This window comes from Leucopleurus acutus (assembly GCF_964270905.1).
Source record: "Leucopleurus acutus genome assembly, chromosome: 17".
In the NCBI taxonomy this organism is placed as follows: domain Eukaryota; kingdom Metazoa; phylum Chordata; class Mammalia; order Artiodactyla; family Delphinidae; genus Leucopleurus; species Leucopleurus acutus.
In genome coordinates, this window is record NC_139159.1 from 44,301,334 (window position 1) to 44,316,599 (window position 15,266).

The 15,266-nt window shown below is 43.2% G+C and overlaps 1 protein-coding gene across 1 annotated transcript in view; it reads left to right on the plus strand.

Moving 5' to 3' along the window:
- The window catches only part of SDC2 (syndecan 2), a 122,001-nt gene extending 107,012 nt beyond the window's left edge, over positions 1-14,989 (plus strand). The window contains exons 3-5 of the mRNA XM_082858709.1: positions 7,751-7,887; positions 12,442-12,577; positions 13,725-14,989. Coding sequence (XP_082714835.1) covers positions 7,751-7,887; positions 12,442-12,577; positions 13,725-13,888 — 437 coding nt within the window. The 3' untranslated portion in view covers positions 13,889-14,989. The remainder of the gene's footprint in view (positions 1-7,750; positions 7,888-12,441; positions 12,578-13,724) is intronic.
- The last annotated feature ends 277 nt before the right edge of the window (positions 14,990-15,266 follow it).

The following is a 15,266-nucleotide window of genomic DNA, read 5'->3' on the forward strand; positions in this document are numbered from 1 at the left end:
CCCTCCCACATAGGTTTGTCGTGAGGCTTACGGGGTTGACACATCTGTAGCTCTCAGAGTATGCTGCTTGGCATGTAGTCAGTGTTCTGTCAACGTTAGCTTTTCATTTTATTATTAAGGCTTTCAGGGCGATGTCATGGAAACCACCCTTAAAGAGATCCCTGAGACACTGGTTTCACACAGCTGCCAACCCTACCTTAAAGATTATAGGTGAGACCAAGAAGAGTTACACTTTCTTACTCCTAGTGTATTGCTCAAACGCAGGAGGGAGAACGTAGTAGCCAGGTAAAATGATTGTACAGTGATATCCTCAACTCCAGTGGTGTATCAGTTATCTATCACCGCGGTAATGACTCGTAACAAACCACCCCGAAGGGTAGTGGCTGAAAACAACAGTCATTTTATTTAGCTCATTACTCTGCAGGGTGGCAATTTAGGCTGGCCTGACTGGGCTCCCTCACATGTCAACGGTCAGTTGCAGGTTGGGTTTGCAGCTTTGCTGATCTCTAGATTCTGTCATATCTCTGGGGCAATGGGACAGACTTGGCTCTGGTCATGGGGTCTTTCATCCTCCAGAAGGCCAGCCATTTGTCCACAGGGAGGAGGCAGAGATCCCAAGACAGCAAGCAGGATTGAGCAAAATCTTTTGAAGCCAAGGCTTAAAACTGGCACAGTTTCACTACCATATTTGATGGGTCAGAGCCAGCTATAAGGCCAGGCCGGAGTCCGCCTCTTAATGAAAAGAGCTGCAGGGCCACATTGCAGAGGATGTGGATACAAGGGGGAATGAAGGATTTGGCCAATTTTGCAGTCTACCATACCTGGGAAATGTTTCACCTGTGCCAGGATTGGCCCCCAGGTAGCAGAGAAAGAAGAGCTTGTGCATATGTTAATGATCCAGTCAGGAACTCAAAGTCAGCAGCGTGCTAGGCAAGTCTTATCCAGGATCTTCCTTGATCTGAGTTTTCATTTTATGTTCAACATTTGGTAAAAGTTACGCTGAACGTCGATGTCTCACAATCAGATCGGCCTGGGCTTCAGAATGACCCAGAGGAAATTAACATCAGTTGTGTCTTTGGGAGAGCTCTAGCTACATAAGAGTGAGTGTTTTAGGTTGGGAAACAGCAAGACTGAGAAAGACAAGAGGGGTGGTGGCTGACCTAGTAACAATGAGCTTACAATGCAGTCCTCGTGTAAAAATAGCCCTCATGTAGAAATAGTTATTCTGGGGAACGTGGTATATAACGCACACGCGGGAAGAGTGTGAAAAGTTCTTCTCCATAGTCCACAACTCTATTAATACCGTTCACTCATGGCGCTCTTCTTTCTCGTTAGCACCTCAATAGTGCTTTGTAACTGTCTTCTTCAAAATGTCCCAGGAAATAATAAATATGGATACATTTTGGTCCCCATTTCACAGATCTTAGAATCTAAGAGTTGTTAGAGATTTGTGGAGATTGTCCAAGTCATTTTGCTGACTTCTGCCAAGAGTGTCCCTAAGTTTAATATAAAGGACTCAGGTTCAGTCCTGCTCCTCTGGCAGCACCTCCCCTCCCCCACTCCCCCCCATCCAGGTGAAAGGGGATTGGAGTGGGTCATTTGAAATCCTGAACCACTCATCAGACGGATCGAGCTGAGGCTTAAATGCGGGCCCACGTTGCTTCTGCCTTGGCTCCAGCCTTAGGCAGATCATTGCTACGAAGAAGGGTATCATTCTGGGGCTTCCCTGGTGGCACAGTGGTTAAGAATCCACCTGCCAATGCAGGGTACACAGGTTTGAGCCCTGGTCTGGTAAGATCCCACATACCGCAGAACAACTAAGCCTCTGCGCCACAACTACTGAGCCTGCACTCTAGAGCCCGTGAGCCACAGCTACTGAGCCCGTGTGCTGCAACTACTGAAGCCCGTGTGCCTAGAGCCCATGCTCCACAGCAAGAGAAGCCATCTCAATGAGAAGCCCTCATACTGCAATGAAGAGTAGCCCCGGCTCACCGCAACTAGAGAAAGCCCGCGTGCAGCAACGAAAACCCAACGCAGCCAAAAATAAAATAAATTTTAAAAATAAATAAATTTTTTTTTTTAAAAAGAAGTGTATCATTCTGGATTTTGGAAACCTCCTTGCATTGCACTGGGGATGTTGATTTTCAGCTTAAAGGTAATAGAAGCTGTAACTAAAATTTGTAAAGCCCTTACTGCGTGTCAGGCACTGTTCCTAGTCTTCTAATATCTCTGTAAAGAGAGATTGTATTATCTCCGTTTTTCACATGAAAAAACCTGAGGCTCAGGGAGATTGAATAACTTGCCTCAGATCACACTGTTGGAAAGAAATGGAGCTGGGATAGGGGCCAGGGAGTTGGGCTTGAGAGTGTGTTCTCTTTCACTCCTTTGCTCTACTGCCTCCTTGTGTCTTAAAACTCTACTCCAGAATGAGGAGACCCTGCCTAGCTGATGCCCAGTCCCAGCTGGAGACTGGGATCCCCCAGGTTTTGGCCAGAGGGTTTCGTTCCCTCTGTCCTCACTCCCATCATGCTATCCAGTGGAAGAGCAAAGAGACTGGAGAAAAATGGCCAGAGGCCTAGAGGGTGCTTCCCAGCTGAGAAGATGGTACCAGACTATATATGTGCACTCAGGGGTGGACATTGGCAGACATGAAAACTTCAACCATTCACTTAAATGTTTCATGGGCATTCACCGTGGACCAGACACTAGGTCATGTTCTTGGGACACAGATGAAAAACTAGGTTCTTGTCCTCAAGGAACCAAGAGTCTGATGAGAAAAATGTAGACATGAGAAAAAAATAATTGTTATACCATGTCATGGGTATATAACATAAGAAGGTGCTATACAACAAAAATGTAAGAGTGAAGTGCAGAGTTCTGGTTAAAGGTGGCAGATTGAACACACATACCTTTCAATACGCAACTAAACCAACAATAAAGGAATTGGGCCTAAACTCACAAGGACGAACAAAACAGTACAGGAGACAAAGGCCATAATGTTTTGAAAGCTGAGAAGCAGATGGGCTAGTAGTAACAGACTTGGCAGACGTGAGAAAGCTGAGTTAGCCAGTAGTGGGGGTGGGGAGAGCCAAGAGGCAACCACTTTACACAGTAGAATCCCCATAGGGCCCCAGAATTCATGACACTAGATGGAGCATGAAAATGGTACTAAACTCAGGATGATTGGTTGAAAGTCTGTTCAAGATGCAGGTAGATTCCCTAATTCCTTCCCACCATAACGCAGCAAAGGGGCTGATGCTCCCAACCTCAGGAGAAAACTGGAGGTATATCATCTGGGGAAGATAAAACAGAGGGTCTTTGGACTGGGAGTGTACCAGGCACAGATGGGACAAGGGACACCACACTGAAAACAGGAAATACAAGTTCTTAGATTAAGAGTTGTTTAATGCGGAAATATTCCCAGTTGTCTTCTCCCAGTCAGTTCCTGGAACACTGACGGGCTGGCCTTTACCCTCTCCAGGAAATTGGACCAACTCAAAGGAAACAACTACAAGACACTGGCATTGGCAATTTCTCCAACAAAACACACAAGTCTATCTAACTGATGATGCTACCATTTGACAGCGCTCTCCTGTGTGCTCAGAACTTCTAGTCAGCTTCTCAGCCTTTCCTTCTTAAATACGAGAAGACAACCAAGGCTCCCCAGACATTTACAGGAGAACCTGTAACTTCTGAAAGATAGAGACCTTCCCACACCCCCAAATTGGAAGAGAACAGAAACTCACAGTGAGAAGAGAACTTACTGAAAAACTTATTACGGTTGGAGAGATAAAGCTCTTTAACGTTGAAACAAGAAGAGGATACTTTGAAAAAGGAACATTCTGAGAGTGCAAGAGTCCTTGGAGGGTGGAACAGTCATCTAAGAGATAAAAAACTCATTAGGAGATGAGATGATATGCAGATATTTATTCAATTCTTTCCACAACTATTTAATAATGACCCATAATACGGGGGAACAGACACCATTCTAGGTGCTAGGAACACTTCAGTAAATACAATCTAATGATGCTTTCTCTGGTGGTGGAATAATTTTATTTATTCCTTCCTGTATTTCTGTTTCCCAATATCATCTATGAAAAATGTATTTTTTAAAAACATGTATTCTTTTTATAAGTAGAAGAAAATGTTATTTTTTAAAAAAGAAGAGACTTAGTGAACAGTGGAAACATAGAGAAAGAAACAGTTCCACGATGGATGGAAAGGGGATGACACTGATTCTGGGCGTAAAAGTGTAAGCAGGAGTTTCCCAGGTGGAAACGAGCTTTGGGCTCTGGGCTAGGATGTCTCAGGCAAAGTGGGCTGAAAGGGGGTCCCCAGATTTCTGGTTTGGGCAGGAGGGTCAATCTTTTTAATAAAGATAATAAATGCAGTGGAAGAGCCCCTGAGGTGGGTGACTCACCTGTCTCTAATTTAAGAAGCACCAACTTGAGGGAATTTTCTACTTTACAAAATCTCTTCTCTCACGACAAATTCTCCACACTCCTAATTTGGCAGTTCGTATTTGTAATTCTTGTGAACCAAGGGAGTCTTGAAAGCCCTTAATTGAAAATTTTTCATTTCTCGTTGAATTTTGTTTGTAAGAAGCAAATCAATCATATGTATAAAACTTTGATGGAAAATCGGGGGGGAGACTGATATGAAAGAGCAGTGTACTTGGAGCCATCATTATTACTGACTTACATTTATGTAACATTTTATGTATACAGAATGCTTTCAAATATACCTATTATGTTTGTACCTCTGAGACTTAGTTGTTGTTATCCCCGTTTTACAGGTGAAGAAACTGACTCAAGCGTTATTTGCCCAAGGTCACAGAGATAATAAATGCCAGAATCAGTACTAAGTGTGTTTAATGCCAAATCCAATATTTATTCCAATAGACCCTCACCATTTCTTCTCTGTATAATGAGTGTACGTGCCAGAGGCAGTCGATATATCAAAATATTTTTCAAATGAGCCTTGTTCATAGCTTTGCACTATTTCCAGTATCTCACCTCTTGCTTTTTGAACCGCTTGTTTTGTAACATGCTTCTGTGAGGAATTGGGGGCTATTCATCCTTTGTTCCTGTCCGAGGAAGCAGGTTAGTTCGAGTTACAAACTTTGAGGTTTTTTTTTTCAGTTGTTACAAATTTGACGCGTGGTCAGCTTAAAAAGAATGTTATAAGAAAAGAATGTTATAGTCTGAAGTCCGGGAGGCTAATTCCTCCATCTCTGTGTTTCTTTCTCAAGATTGCCTAGGGGCAGGACAGGAATAAATATGCAGACGTAGGGGATGGACTTGAGGACACGGGGAGGGGGAAGGGGAAGCTGGGACGAAGTGAGAGAGCGGCATGGACGTATATACACTACCAAATGTAGAATAGATAGCTAGTGGGAAGCAGCCACATAGCACAGGGAGATCAGCTCGGTGCTTTGTGACCACCTAGAGGGGTGGGATAGAGAGAATGGGAGGGAGATGCAAGAGGGAGGAGATATGGGGATATATGTATATGTACAGCTGATTCACTTTGTTATACAGCAGAAACCAACACACCATTGTAAAGCAATTATACTCCAATAAAGATGTTAAAAAAAAAAAGAATGTTATATTTGACTGTGAGAAATTCTCAAATTCTTCTGATAAAAAAGCAAAACAAACGAACAAAAAAACATAGTGCCCAGCTGGCAGTCAGTGGTCAGTCCTTACTGCACAAAACCTGGGTCAGAGTCTGGAAGTGTTGGGACTCTGTTAGGCACTTGGCGGACAATCCCTTGGCCATATAGAGCTTCAGTCTTGTAGGGGAAACTTCAGTCAATCATTACACAAACAAATGCATCATTACAAACTTTTGATAAATGCAGTCTTAGGGTAAGAAAGGTGGTGTTAGAAAACCATTTAACGAAGACTCTAATCTAATATGGAAGGGAGACCTTCTCCAAGGAATGACATTTGTGCTGAGGTCTGGAGGTGAGATAGGAATTAACTAAGCAAAGGCTTCTGGCCAAAGATTGGGGACCACAGCTGGAGCACAGGGGACAGCAGGGAAAATGATGCTGTAGGAAGCTGGAAAGGTAGGCCAGGGCTGGACCACACAAGGCTAGGTTGAGGCATTTTATATTCACCTTGAAATCAGTGGAGTGCCATTGTAATAGCTTTAAACAGGAGGATGATGTGGTCACAGCCAGCTTGTGGACAGTGGACTGAAAGGGAGCTGTTAGGAAGAAGGTAGGTACAGTGACTGATAAGAAGATTACAGTGGTTTGGATGAGGGTGGTGGCCCTGGAACCATAGAAAGGTGTAAGAGTGGAGACGTAATAAAAAGGTAAAATCCACAGAACTGGGTGATGGATTCAATGTGGTGGTAAGGAGGAGGGGAGGGGGCCAGAGCTGTGATTTATAGGAATGGAGGGTTCCATTCACTGCAAGATAATGTGGGGAGAAGACCAGGTTTGTAGAGGGGAGAGGCAAGGAGATCATGAGTTCTATTTTTTTTTAAATTTTTTTGAAGTATAGTTGATTTACAATGTTGTGTTAATTTCTGCTGTACAGCAAAGTGATTCAGTATATAATTAGATATATACACACGCACATTCTTTTTCAATATTCTTTTCCATTATAGTTTATCACAAGATATTGAATATAGCTCTCTGTGCTATACAGTAGGACTTTGTTGTTTATCCATTCTCTATATAATAGTTTGCATCTGCTAATCCCAAACTCCCAGTCCTTCCCTCCCCAACCCCCCCGTCCCTTGGCAACCACAAGTCTGTTCCGTGAGTTGTATTTTGAACATGATAGAGATGTATATAGTACCTTTGAGTCATTCAAGTGAAAATGCCAAGTAGGCCAGTGGATATGTAGGTCCACATTTCAGAGGATTGGTAGAAGCTAACGATGTCAACTTAGGTTTCATTTGTCTTTAGATGGTAATTGAAGCCATGGGTGAGAGAGAAAGTGTGGAGTAAGAAGCAGCCTAGGGCTCAACCTTAAGGAACTCTTCATATTTTGTGTCCAGGTAGAAGAGAATGAGCCTGAAAAGGAGACTTAGAAATAGCCAGGGAGGGGAGGGGAGAAAGCCAGGAAGTCAAAGCCACAGAAACCCAAAGGTAGTATATCAAGGAGGAGGTGAGAGTTGACAAGCGTCCAATGGCGCTAGGAGGTTCAATTAGATGAGGACTCTGGAAAATGCCACTGGATATGGAACGTGGAGGGGAATGGTGACCTTAACAAAACAGTACCAGTAGTGTGGTGACAGGGAATACCTGACTAGGGGGAGTAGAGCACAGAGTGGAGTAGATGGTGAGGGAAGAGGCCGGTGAGTCTGCACACCACCGTTAGAAAAATCTGGTTGTAAAAAGGGGAGAGAGGACAGCAGCTCACACAGATAAAGGGTCAGTGTTCCTTTTTTGTTGTTGTTATGTTTTAAAATGGAAAATGTAGCACCTTTCGGCATAGAAGGGAAGAAATCTCTTGAGTAGGACAGACTGAACTGGAAGTAAAAGAAGGGCTACTTGAGAGCATTCAGGATAATAATAATATAGAAAAAATGCCAGTCTCCCCACAGATCCACCTTGAAATCACTCTTCACTGCTATGAAGACTGCAGGAAGGTTTGTGCTAAGCTCTTGAGGAGCGGGTATTTTGAAAGAACATGGCTCTGTCATCGTCAACCTTAGACAATGTTGTCTGATACTGTAGAAATCTGTGTCCTGATTCGTGTGCTTAGCTCGTCTTTGCTTATTTTGCCAGGAGCTGATGAGGACGGAGAGAGTCCAGAGCTGACCACATCTCGACCCCTTCCAAAGATTCCGTTCACTATTGCTGCTCCGAGAGTGGAAACCACGACTCTGAACAAGATACAGAATAAGATCCCCGCTCAGACAAAGGTGTGTTTTGTTTTCCATTGCATTCTCAGGTTATTGTAAATGTGCATTTTTTTAAAAAATTGTACAGACTGTGCCTTTTTTTGTTTGTTTGTTTGTTTGTTTTTTGCGGTACGCGGGCCTCTCACCGCTGTGGCCTCTCCTGTTGCGGAGCACAGGCTCCGGACACGCAGGCTCAGCGGCCATGGCTCACGGGCCCAGCCGCTCCGCGGCATGTGGGATCTTCCCAGACCGGGGCACGAACCCGTGTCCCCTGCATCGGCAGGCGGACTCTCAACCACTGCACCACCAGGGAAGCCCCAGACTGTGCCTTTTGAGAGGTGCCCTTTAAAACTGTGTAAGGACAAATGGTCTTTTCATTGTATCGTAAATGGCTCTCCCTTACTCTTTATGATCGTTTTGACATTTGCCCACCTACTGCTTTTTTTGTTGTTGCTGTTAGATAGACTTTATTTTTCAGAGCAGGTTTAGGTTCACAGGAAATTGAGTGGGAAGTACGCAGAGTTCCCATAGACTCCCACACATGCACAGCCTCCTCCCATCAACATCCGGTGCCAGAGGAGTACACTTCTTACAACTGATGAACCTACACTGACAGGTCATAGTCTCCCAGGGTCCAGAGTTTTACCTTAGGGTTCACTCATGATGATGTACATCCTGTCAGTTCTGACAAATATATAATGGGCATGTGCCCACCATTATTGTAGCCTACAGAATAGTTTCGCTGTCCTACAATGCTCTATACCCTACGTATCATCCCTCCTGCCCCAGCCCCTAGAAACCACTCATCTTTTTACTGCCTCCATAGTTATGCCTTTCCAAAATGTTGCATAGTTAGAATCATGCAGTGTGTAGTCTTTTCAGATGGGCTTCTCTCACTTAGTAACATGCATTTACGGTGCTTCCACGTCTGTTCATGGCTTGATAGCTAATTCTCCCTAGTACTTTTATCACCCAGGCGTAGCTTGTAAACGAATCTTTTTTACAGGGTACTCCTTCTTAAGGAACTCATAGCCCAGTTAAGAAGCAAAACCTTTTCAGTTTATTTGCCTTATGCTAAGAAAATTTGTTTTTATTTCGTAAAGAATTTGTTCTGAGTTAAAACCACTGTGAACTTTTACATCTGCTGAAACAGGTTATGGACTAGGGAGGCTCCGGGTACCAGTCTCAATAAGTGTTTTTCCGGAGTTTTTTCAGGCCCACCTTCAGTGGTGTGTAAACCCTGACGTCTTCCAATGATAATGATGAATGCGGGTACATCCCTATATTCATTCTGAGAGCTGACTTACTAAGAAATAAGGTCTTTGGCCTTAGAACAGAGCAAAGCTACTAGTTAATGGAAACTGTGACACCAGTGATTTTGGCCTTAGTAGCACGCTGCTGCAACTAGCTGACTACCCACTACTAGGTAAGCTGTTTAAGTTGGAAAATGCATGTTAAAGTCTGAAGAAGGCCTAGGTTTCAAATCCTAGATCTGGTCAAGTTTCTTAGCTTCTCTGAGCACATTCCTGATGGATCCTTCAGAAGGTTAAATGTGAGGGCATGCGGCATGGCACCTGAGAGCCAGTGAGCATTTTGTAAGCCTTCATTGAATTTGGTTAGAGCAGGAAAGACCGAGGCAGTTGACCAGGTGAGCCTGTGGAGTGACAGCAGCAGGAGGCTTTGCAGGCGGCCTGGGGGTAGCACGCTGCTTATGAGAACTTGGAAACACAAGTGCCCCCTCTTGGAGCTCACCCGTCTGCTGGTTAGAAATGAGGTGCAGCTAAGCTTTAGCAGCAGAAGGGCTGTGGAAGGCTGTGTCACGAAGGTAGGGACGGGCCTTCTCCCGAGTAAGGAGCACCCCTCTGCAGGCCGGAACGCACGCAGGCTTCCTGCCCATTGACGCTCCTCCCCTTCCCAGAGTGCAGTTGTTCTTCCCCTCGCCCTCCATCCTCCCGGTGCCTGGGCACAGGGTGGTGAGGGACAGGCTGGATGGGTTTCTGCAGATGTGGAGCAGTCAGGTCAGGCCTCTCCAGACTGGAGTGCTGTTTGTCGGATGGAGAAGGGTTCGTTGCCGTTAGCAGTACACTGACTTCACAGGCCAGGCAATAGGAAAGGAGGGAGAAGCTCTGAGCACTGAGGCAGACACACCTGGCTCCGTGCACGGTAGCTGCTCCAGAAATGGATTCGGTTCAGTGAGTGAAAGGAAGAAGGGAGAAGAGGGGCAATGAAACGTAACAGGTGCAGCTGAGGGTAGGTCATCCAGTGTGGCTGCTGAAAGATGCATCTGGCTTTGTTTATTTGACCACTTGTCATAACTGAATCCCTTGAAGTCAAGAACCGTTAAGAACCATTAGGACTCACTAGCGTGAGACAAGAAATTCAGTTTTGGCTTTTCATGGTGGAGTTTATCCTGAGCAAAACCTAGTTTGACGTAGAGCTCTCTGGTCAGTTGACAACAATGAATTGAAAATTGGTTTAAGTTTTTAAGAATTGGTTTTAAGGAAGTAATTGTGTCAGATTAAAATAAAGAAGACAGATGTTTGGCAGATGAGCTCAGAAATTAAGGACCCCCAAATCTTTCAATGTATTCCTGGTATCATTTGTGTTCGATGTAGTAATAATAAAAATACATCCTTGGGCTTCCCTGGTGGCGCAGTGGTTGAGAGTCCGCCTGCCGATGCAGGGGACACGGGTTCGTGCCCCGGTCCGGGAAGATCCCACATGCTGCGGAGCGGCTGTGCCCGTGAGCCATGGCCGCTGAGCCTGCGCGTCCGGAGCCTGTGCTCCGCAACGGGAGAGGCCACAACAGCGAGAGGCCCGCGTACCGCAAAAAAAAAAAAAAAAAAAAAATCATCCACTTGTGGGAGATTTACTGAGTGCTACTCATTGTGTCAAACACTTTTCAGGGTACTTATCATGATAATACTGATAATGAATAATATTAATACTGGTGATTAAATTTTCTATTTTGTCGTTACATGGCACAGCTAAACTAAACGTTGCCTCTATGATACCATTAAAGTAGACTTTGCTTTTGAATGGGCGTCACTGTGGCATTAATGTCACTGTGATAGATATTCTGTCTAGTTTGTTATAAATTTATGTGACAGAATAAAAAGAACACGGTTGTTTGTTCAAGCAGAGCACTGCTCGTCATCTTTTACTTCCATCGCATTTCCATGGCATCCAAACAACCAGACACGGATGTGACAGGTCTTTAATTGGCTTAATGTAATTATCTCTGCTGCCTTTTCGTACTTTCACTTTGTATATCTCTACAGGAGTTAAGGTATTTCAGGTTAGTTCTATACTATTGGAAGAATTCTTATTAGTCAAGCTCTTACTTTGATACAATAAAACTTTTAAATTTAAAGAGCGAATGTTCCAGCCAGAGCACCTGGAAGTTTGTACACTGGTGGACCGTTCCTGTGAGTCCGTGGTGGCCCCAGTTCTGTGGAGACCCCCTGTTCCCACACCCGCAGAGCCCCTGAAATGTAAGCTCCTTCCTGGCTACTGGATCAGAAGCTGAGTCAGAGGGAATGTCAACTCCCTCAAATGATTTTAGGGACTGAAAAAACCTGAGGGGACTCATGTGATCTGTCATAATAATGGGACAAAGATGATACGGATGAGTTAAATTCAGTCTCTGATATCACAATCGCTACTTATTCTCCCCTCATTCGCCACCAGAACTTGCTTTCCTCTTTCTCTAGTCACAAACCTGAGTATTAACCTATTTTTCTCTTCCCTTTCCTAACCCTTCCCTGACTGCTAATGCATAGTGAAAAGGCTCCTAGATTAGAGTCATTCTCTCATCTGTCAAGTTGTCTGTCCTTCTACCAGGTATCCAAATAGCGATGGGCTTTCTATGAGAAGAGTGTACTTTAGACTTGCAGGGTGCTCAGGGACCTGAGAGTGCCATTCATTGGACAGATACAGAAAATGAAGTCCAGAAAAGTGGTATGACTTGATCAGGACCACATAGGAGCTACTTGCAGAACCCAGGCCCCCTGAAGCTCTTTGTAATCCAGGGTTTGGTGAAGGTGTTGTAAGAGTGAATAAATAGAGGGGAGCATTACAGATGAAACCTGGGGGCTGCTCCCCACAGAGTGGTAGCAGGCAGAGCCCTGGGAGAACACTTGGAGAGAATGCCAACAAGGAAGCTGTCATCACAGTGCCCTGTGTGGCAAAAAGATGATAAAGGAGTGAGGAGAATTGGGGCAGTGCTGTTGGGTTGGAGCAGCCAGAGGGGGTGGTGGCCTAAAGTCAGAAGGGAGGTGAGAAAGAGATCTTACGAAATGTCGACTAAAACAACCTAACCATGTCATTAGGATGATGATGAACTCACTAACTATCCATTTTGCCTATACATGTGATGGGTGTTACATAAAACCATGAACAACGTGGGTCCACCGTAGGACTCACCCACTGTCTGCACACCACACAAAGCGATTATTGCAATTCTTTCCTAAACTCAGTGTTTGCAAAGAACGAACTTGGGAATGTGCTCATCTACTATTTCTTCTTTCCAGCACATTAAAAGAAAATCTTCATAATCTTTTTTTCCTTCCCCAGTCACCTGAAGAAATTGATAAGGAAAAAGTTCACCTCTCTGACTCAGAAAGGAAAATGGACCCAGCTGAAGAGGCTACAAATGTGTATACTGAGAAGCACTCAGACAATCTGTTTAAACGAACAGAAGTCCTGGCAGGTGAGTAGCCCAGTGGGGATCAGGTGGCAGGTCCTTAAATAGGCCTGTGTTTGCCTAAGTGATATTCAGAGGTATCGGCAAAGCTTGCTGGATGTTACCTTAGTACTGAAAACCATGTTGGGCACCTGTCTCATTCCAGAGGGAGAGGCAAGAGTTAGGCAAATGTTGTCTTTATTTTCTGTCAGCTCCCTCAGCCTACCCCCTCGGCCAGCCTTTTGGGCGGGGTGGGGAGAGGCAAGAAGAAGAAAGTTAAGGCCTGAGTTGGTCCGGAACAATGGGGCGTCGGGGGTGGCAGAATATGAAAATCAATCAGTCTTGATCCAAGTCATTCATCATCCTGATTTCAAAACAAATTTAAGAGAAGGAAAGGTTCTTTATGGAGAGGGCCATTGATATAGCGCCCAAGGTATTAAAGGATGTTGTCTCTAATCGTAACTTACTGATGAAGGTATTAACATTTGATTTTAAAGGGGAAGATGTGCAAGATTTTAGAACACTTAATCCTTTTTAAAAATTTTTATCTTATTAAAGTATACATTTACATTTACAATGCTGTGTTAGTTTCTGGTGTACAGCAAAACGATTCAGTTATACATGTATATAATAGTTCGCACCTGCTAATCCCAAACTCCCAGTCCATCCCCCCCCCCGACTCCCCGCCCCACTTGGCAACCACAAATCTGTTCTCTATGTCTGTACAACACTTGATCCCTGAAAGAGGATAGTCCCAAATCTAAGACTAGAAAGGAAATTTGCATGCTTTTTTCATATTTATTTTCCTTTACAGAATTTAAGTCGATTATATCATGTTTTGTGTTTTCATTGAAAAAAGCAATTAGAAGATTAGACTACAGAATGTGAATACCGAAAAGACTCAAGAGTTTTAAAGTACGGAATTAGTTGAGGTCACAGCCAGGTTTTTCTTATTGAGGCTTTTGGGGAATATTATTAAGATTAATCAAAGAAAGTATTATACCTCCTGAGGAATGTCAGATTTGCATAATTACCTGGTTGCTTCATTGAATCCAGTTTTGGGGTTTTTAAATTAAGCTTTTTAGGAAAGTGTAGATAGATTGGGCTTGACAAAGCTAATTTCTGCCACCCTTGAATCTCTTCTAAGAGTAATCTTCCTTCTGGTGTGTTTCAGCTGTCATTGCTGGCGGAGTTATCGGCTTTCTCTTTGCAATTTTCCTTATCCTGCTGTTGGTGTATCGCATGAGAAAGAAGGATGAAGGAAGTTACGACCTTGGAGAACGCAAACCATCCAGTGCTGCTTATCAGAAAGCACCTACTAAGGAGTTTTATGCGTGAAAACTCCCATTTAGTGTCTCTATTTATGAGATCACTGAACTTTTAAAAATAAAGCTTTTGCATAGAATAATGAAGATCTTTGTTTTTTTGTTTTTTTTCATTAAAGAGCCATTCTGGCACTTTAATGATAAAATCCCATTGTATTTAAAACTTTTCATGTATTTCTTTAGAACAACATAAAATTCAAAGTTAACATCTGCAGTGTTCTGTGAATAGCAGTGGCAAAATATTATGTTATAAAAACCCTCAATGTTCATGGAATCGGTTTAAACTTTTATGTGCAAATATGAAAAGATTGTTTTTACCCTACGGTTTGAAGATGAAAGCTGTTTCATTTGAGTCTGCATGTCTCAGATTGACCTTACCAAGTTCGTCTTACTTTGTTAATTTATCTGTTGCTCCCCTCTCCTCTGCTCGCCCCTCTTGTCCCCTTGAAAACGAAACAAAACTCTATGCCTTTTGTAGCTGTTACGGTGCAGTTTTGTCTTTGGATATTTCAGATAACGGTAATTTAGTGTATATGTGATTTTCAAATACATCAACTTTAACCTCCACTTTGTATAAATTTTTAAGTGTCGGACTATCCGTTTTACACTTGCTTTGTTTTTCATTACCTGTAGCTTCAGGCAGATTTGCAACAGCGAATTAACGTGTAAAATTGGATTATCACCGCAAAACTGTTTAGTCCTGTCTGTCTAATCAGATCTTCTTTTGGGAGGATTTGAGTTACTGACAAGCCTCAGCAAACCCAAAGATGATAACAGTATTTTGAGAAGTTGCTGCAGATTCCTTTGGCCACTGTATTTGTTAATTTCTTGCAATTTGAAGGTACGAGTAGGGACTTAAGGAAAAAATCAGTTTTTGTTCTTAAAAATGCATTTAAGTTGTAAACATCTTTTTAAGCCTTTGAAGTGCCTATGATTCTATGTAACTCTTCGCAGACTGGTGTTAATGAGTATATATAACAGTTAAAAAAAAAAGTTGGTATTTTATAAGAACAGACGATTATAATGGTAACTTTTGTAGTCTTACGAATAGACGTAAATTGTAATTTGAGAACATAAAAACTACTGAATAAATCATGTGGCCTAATATTGAAAATGTCACTGTTATAAATTTTGTACATTTTCGGTCAAATGTACACCTCCGCTTTGCTAACGACCGTCTGCTCTCAAGGATGTTGTGGGTTTGATTTCTGAGTGTTCCACAGTGTCTGTAAATCAAAAACCAAAGAGCTCAGTGATGACGCTGTTTATCACCAGATTCACTTGTGAATTGGCCAGAGGAAATCTGAATGTATCATCCTGTGTATGTTTGAATGTAGATATCGAAAGGCCGCCAGACAGGGAATTGTGACTTCTGCAACCTTTATGGAGAT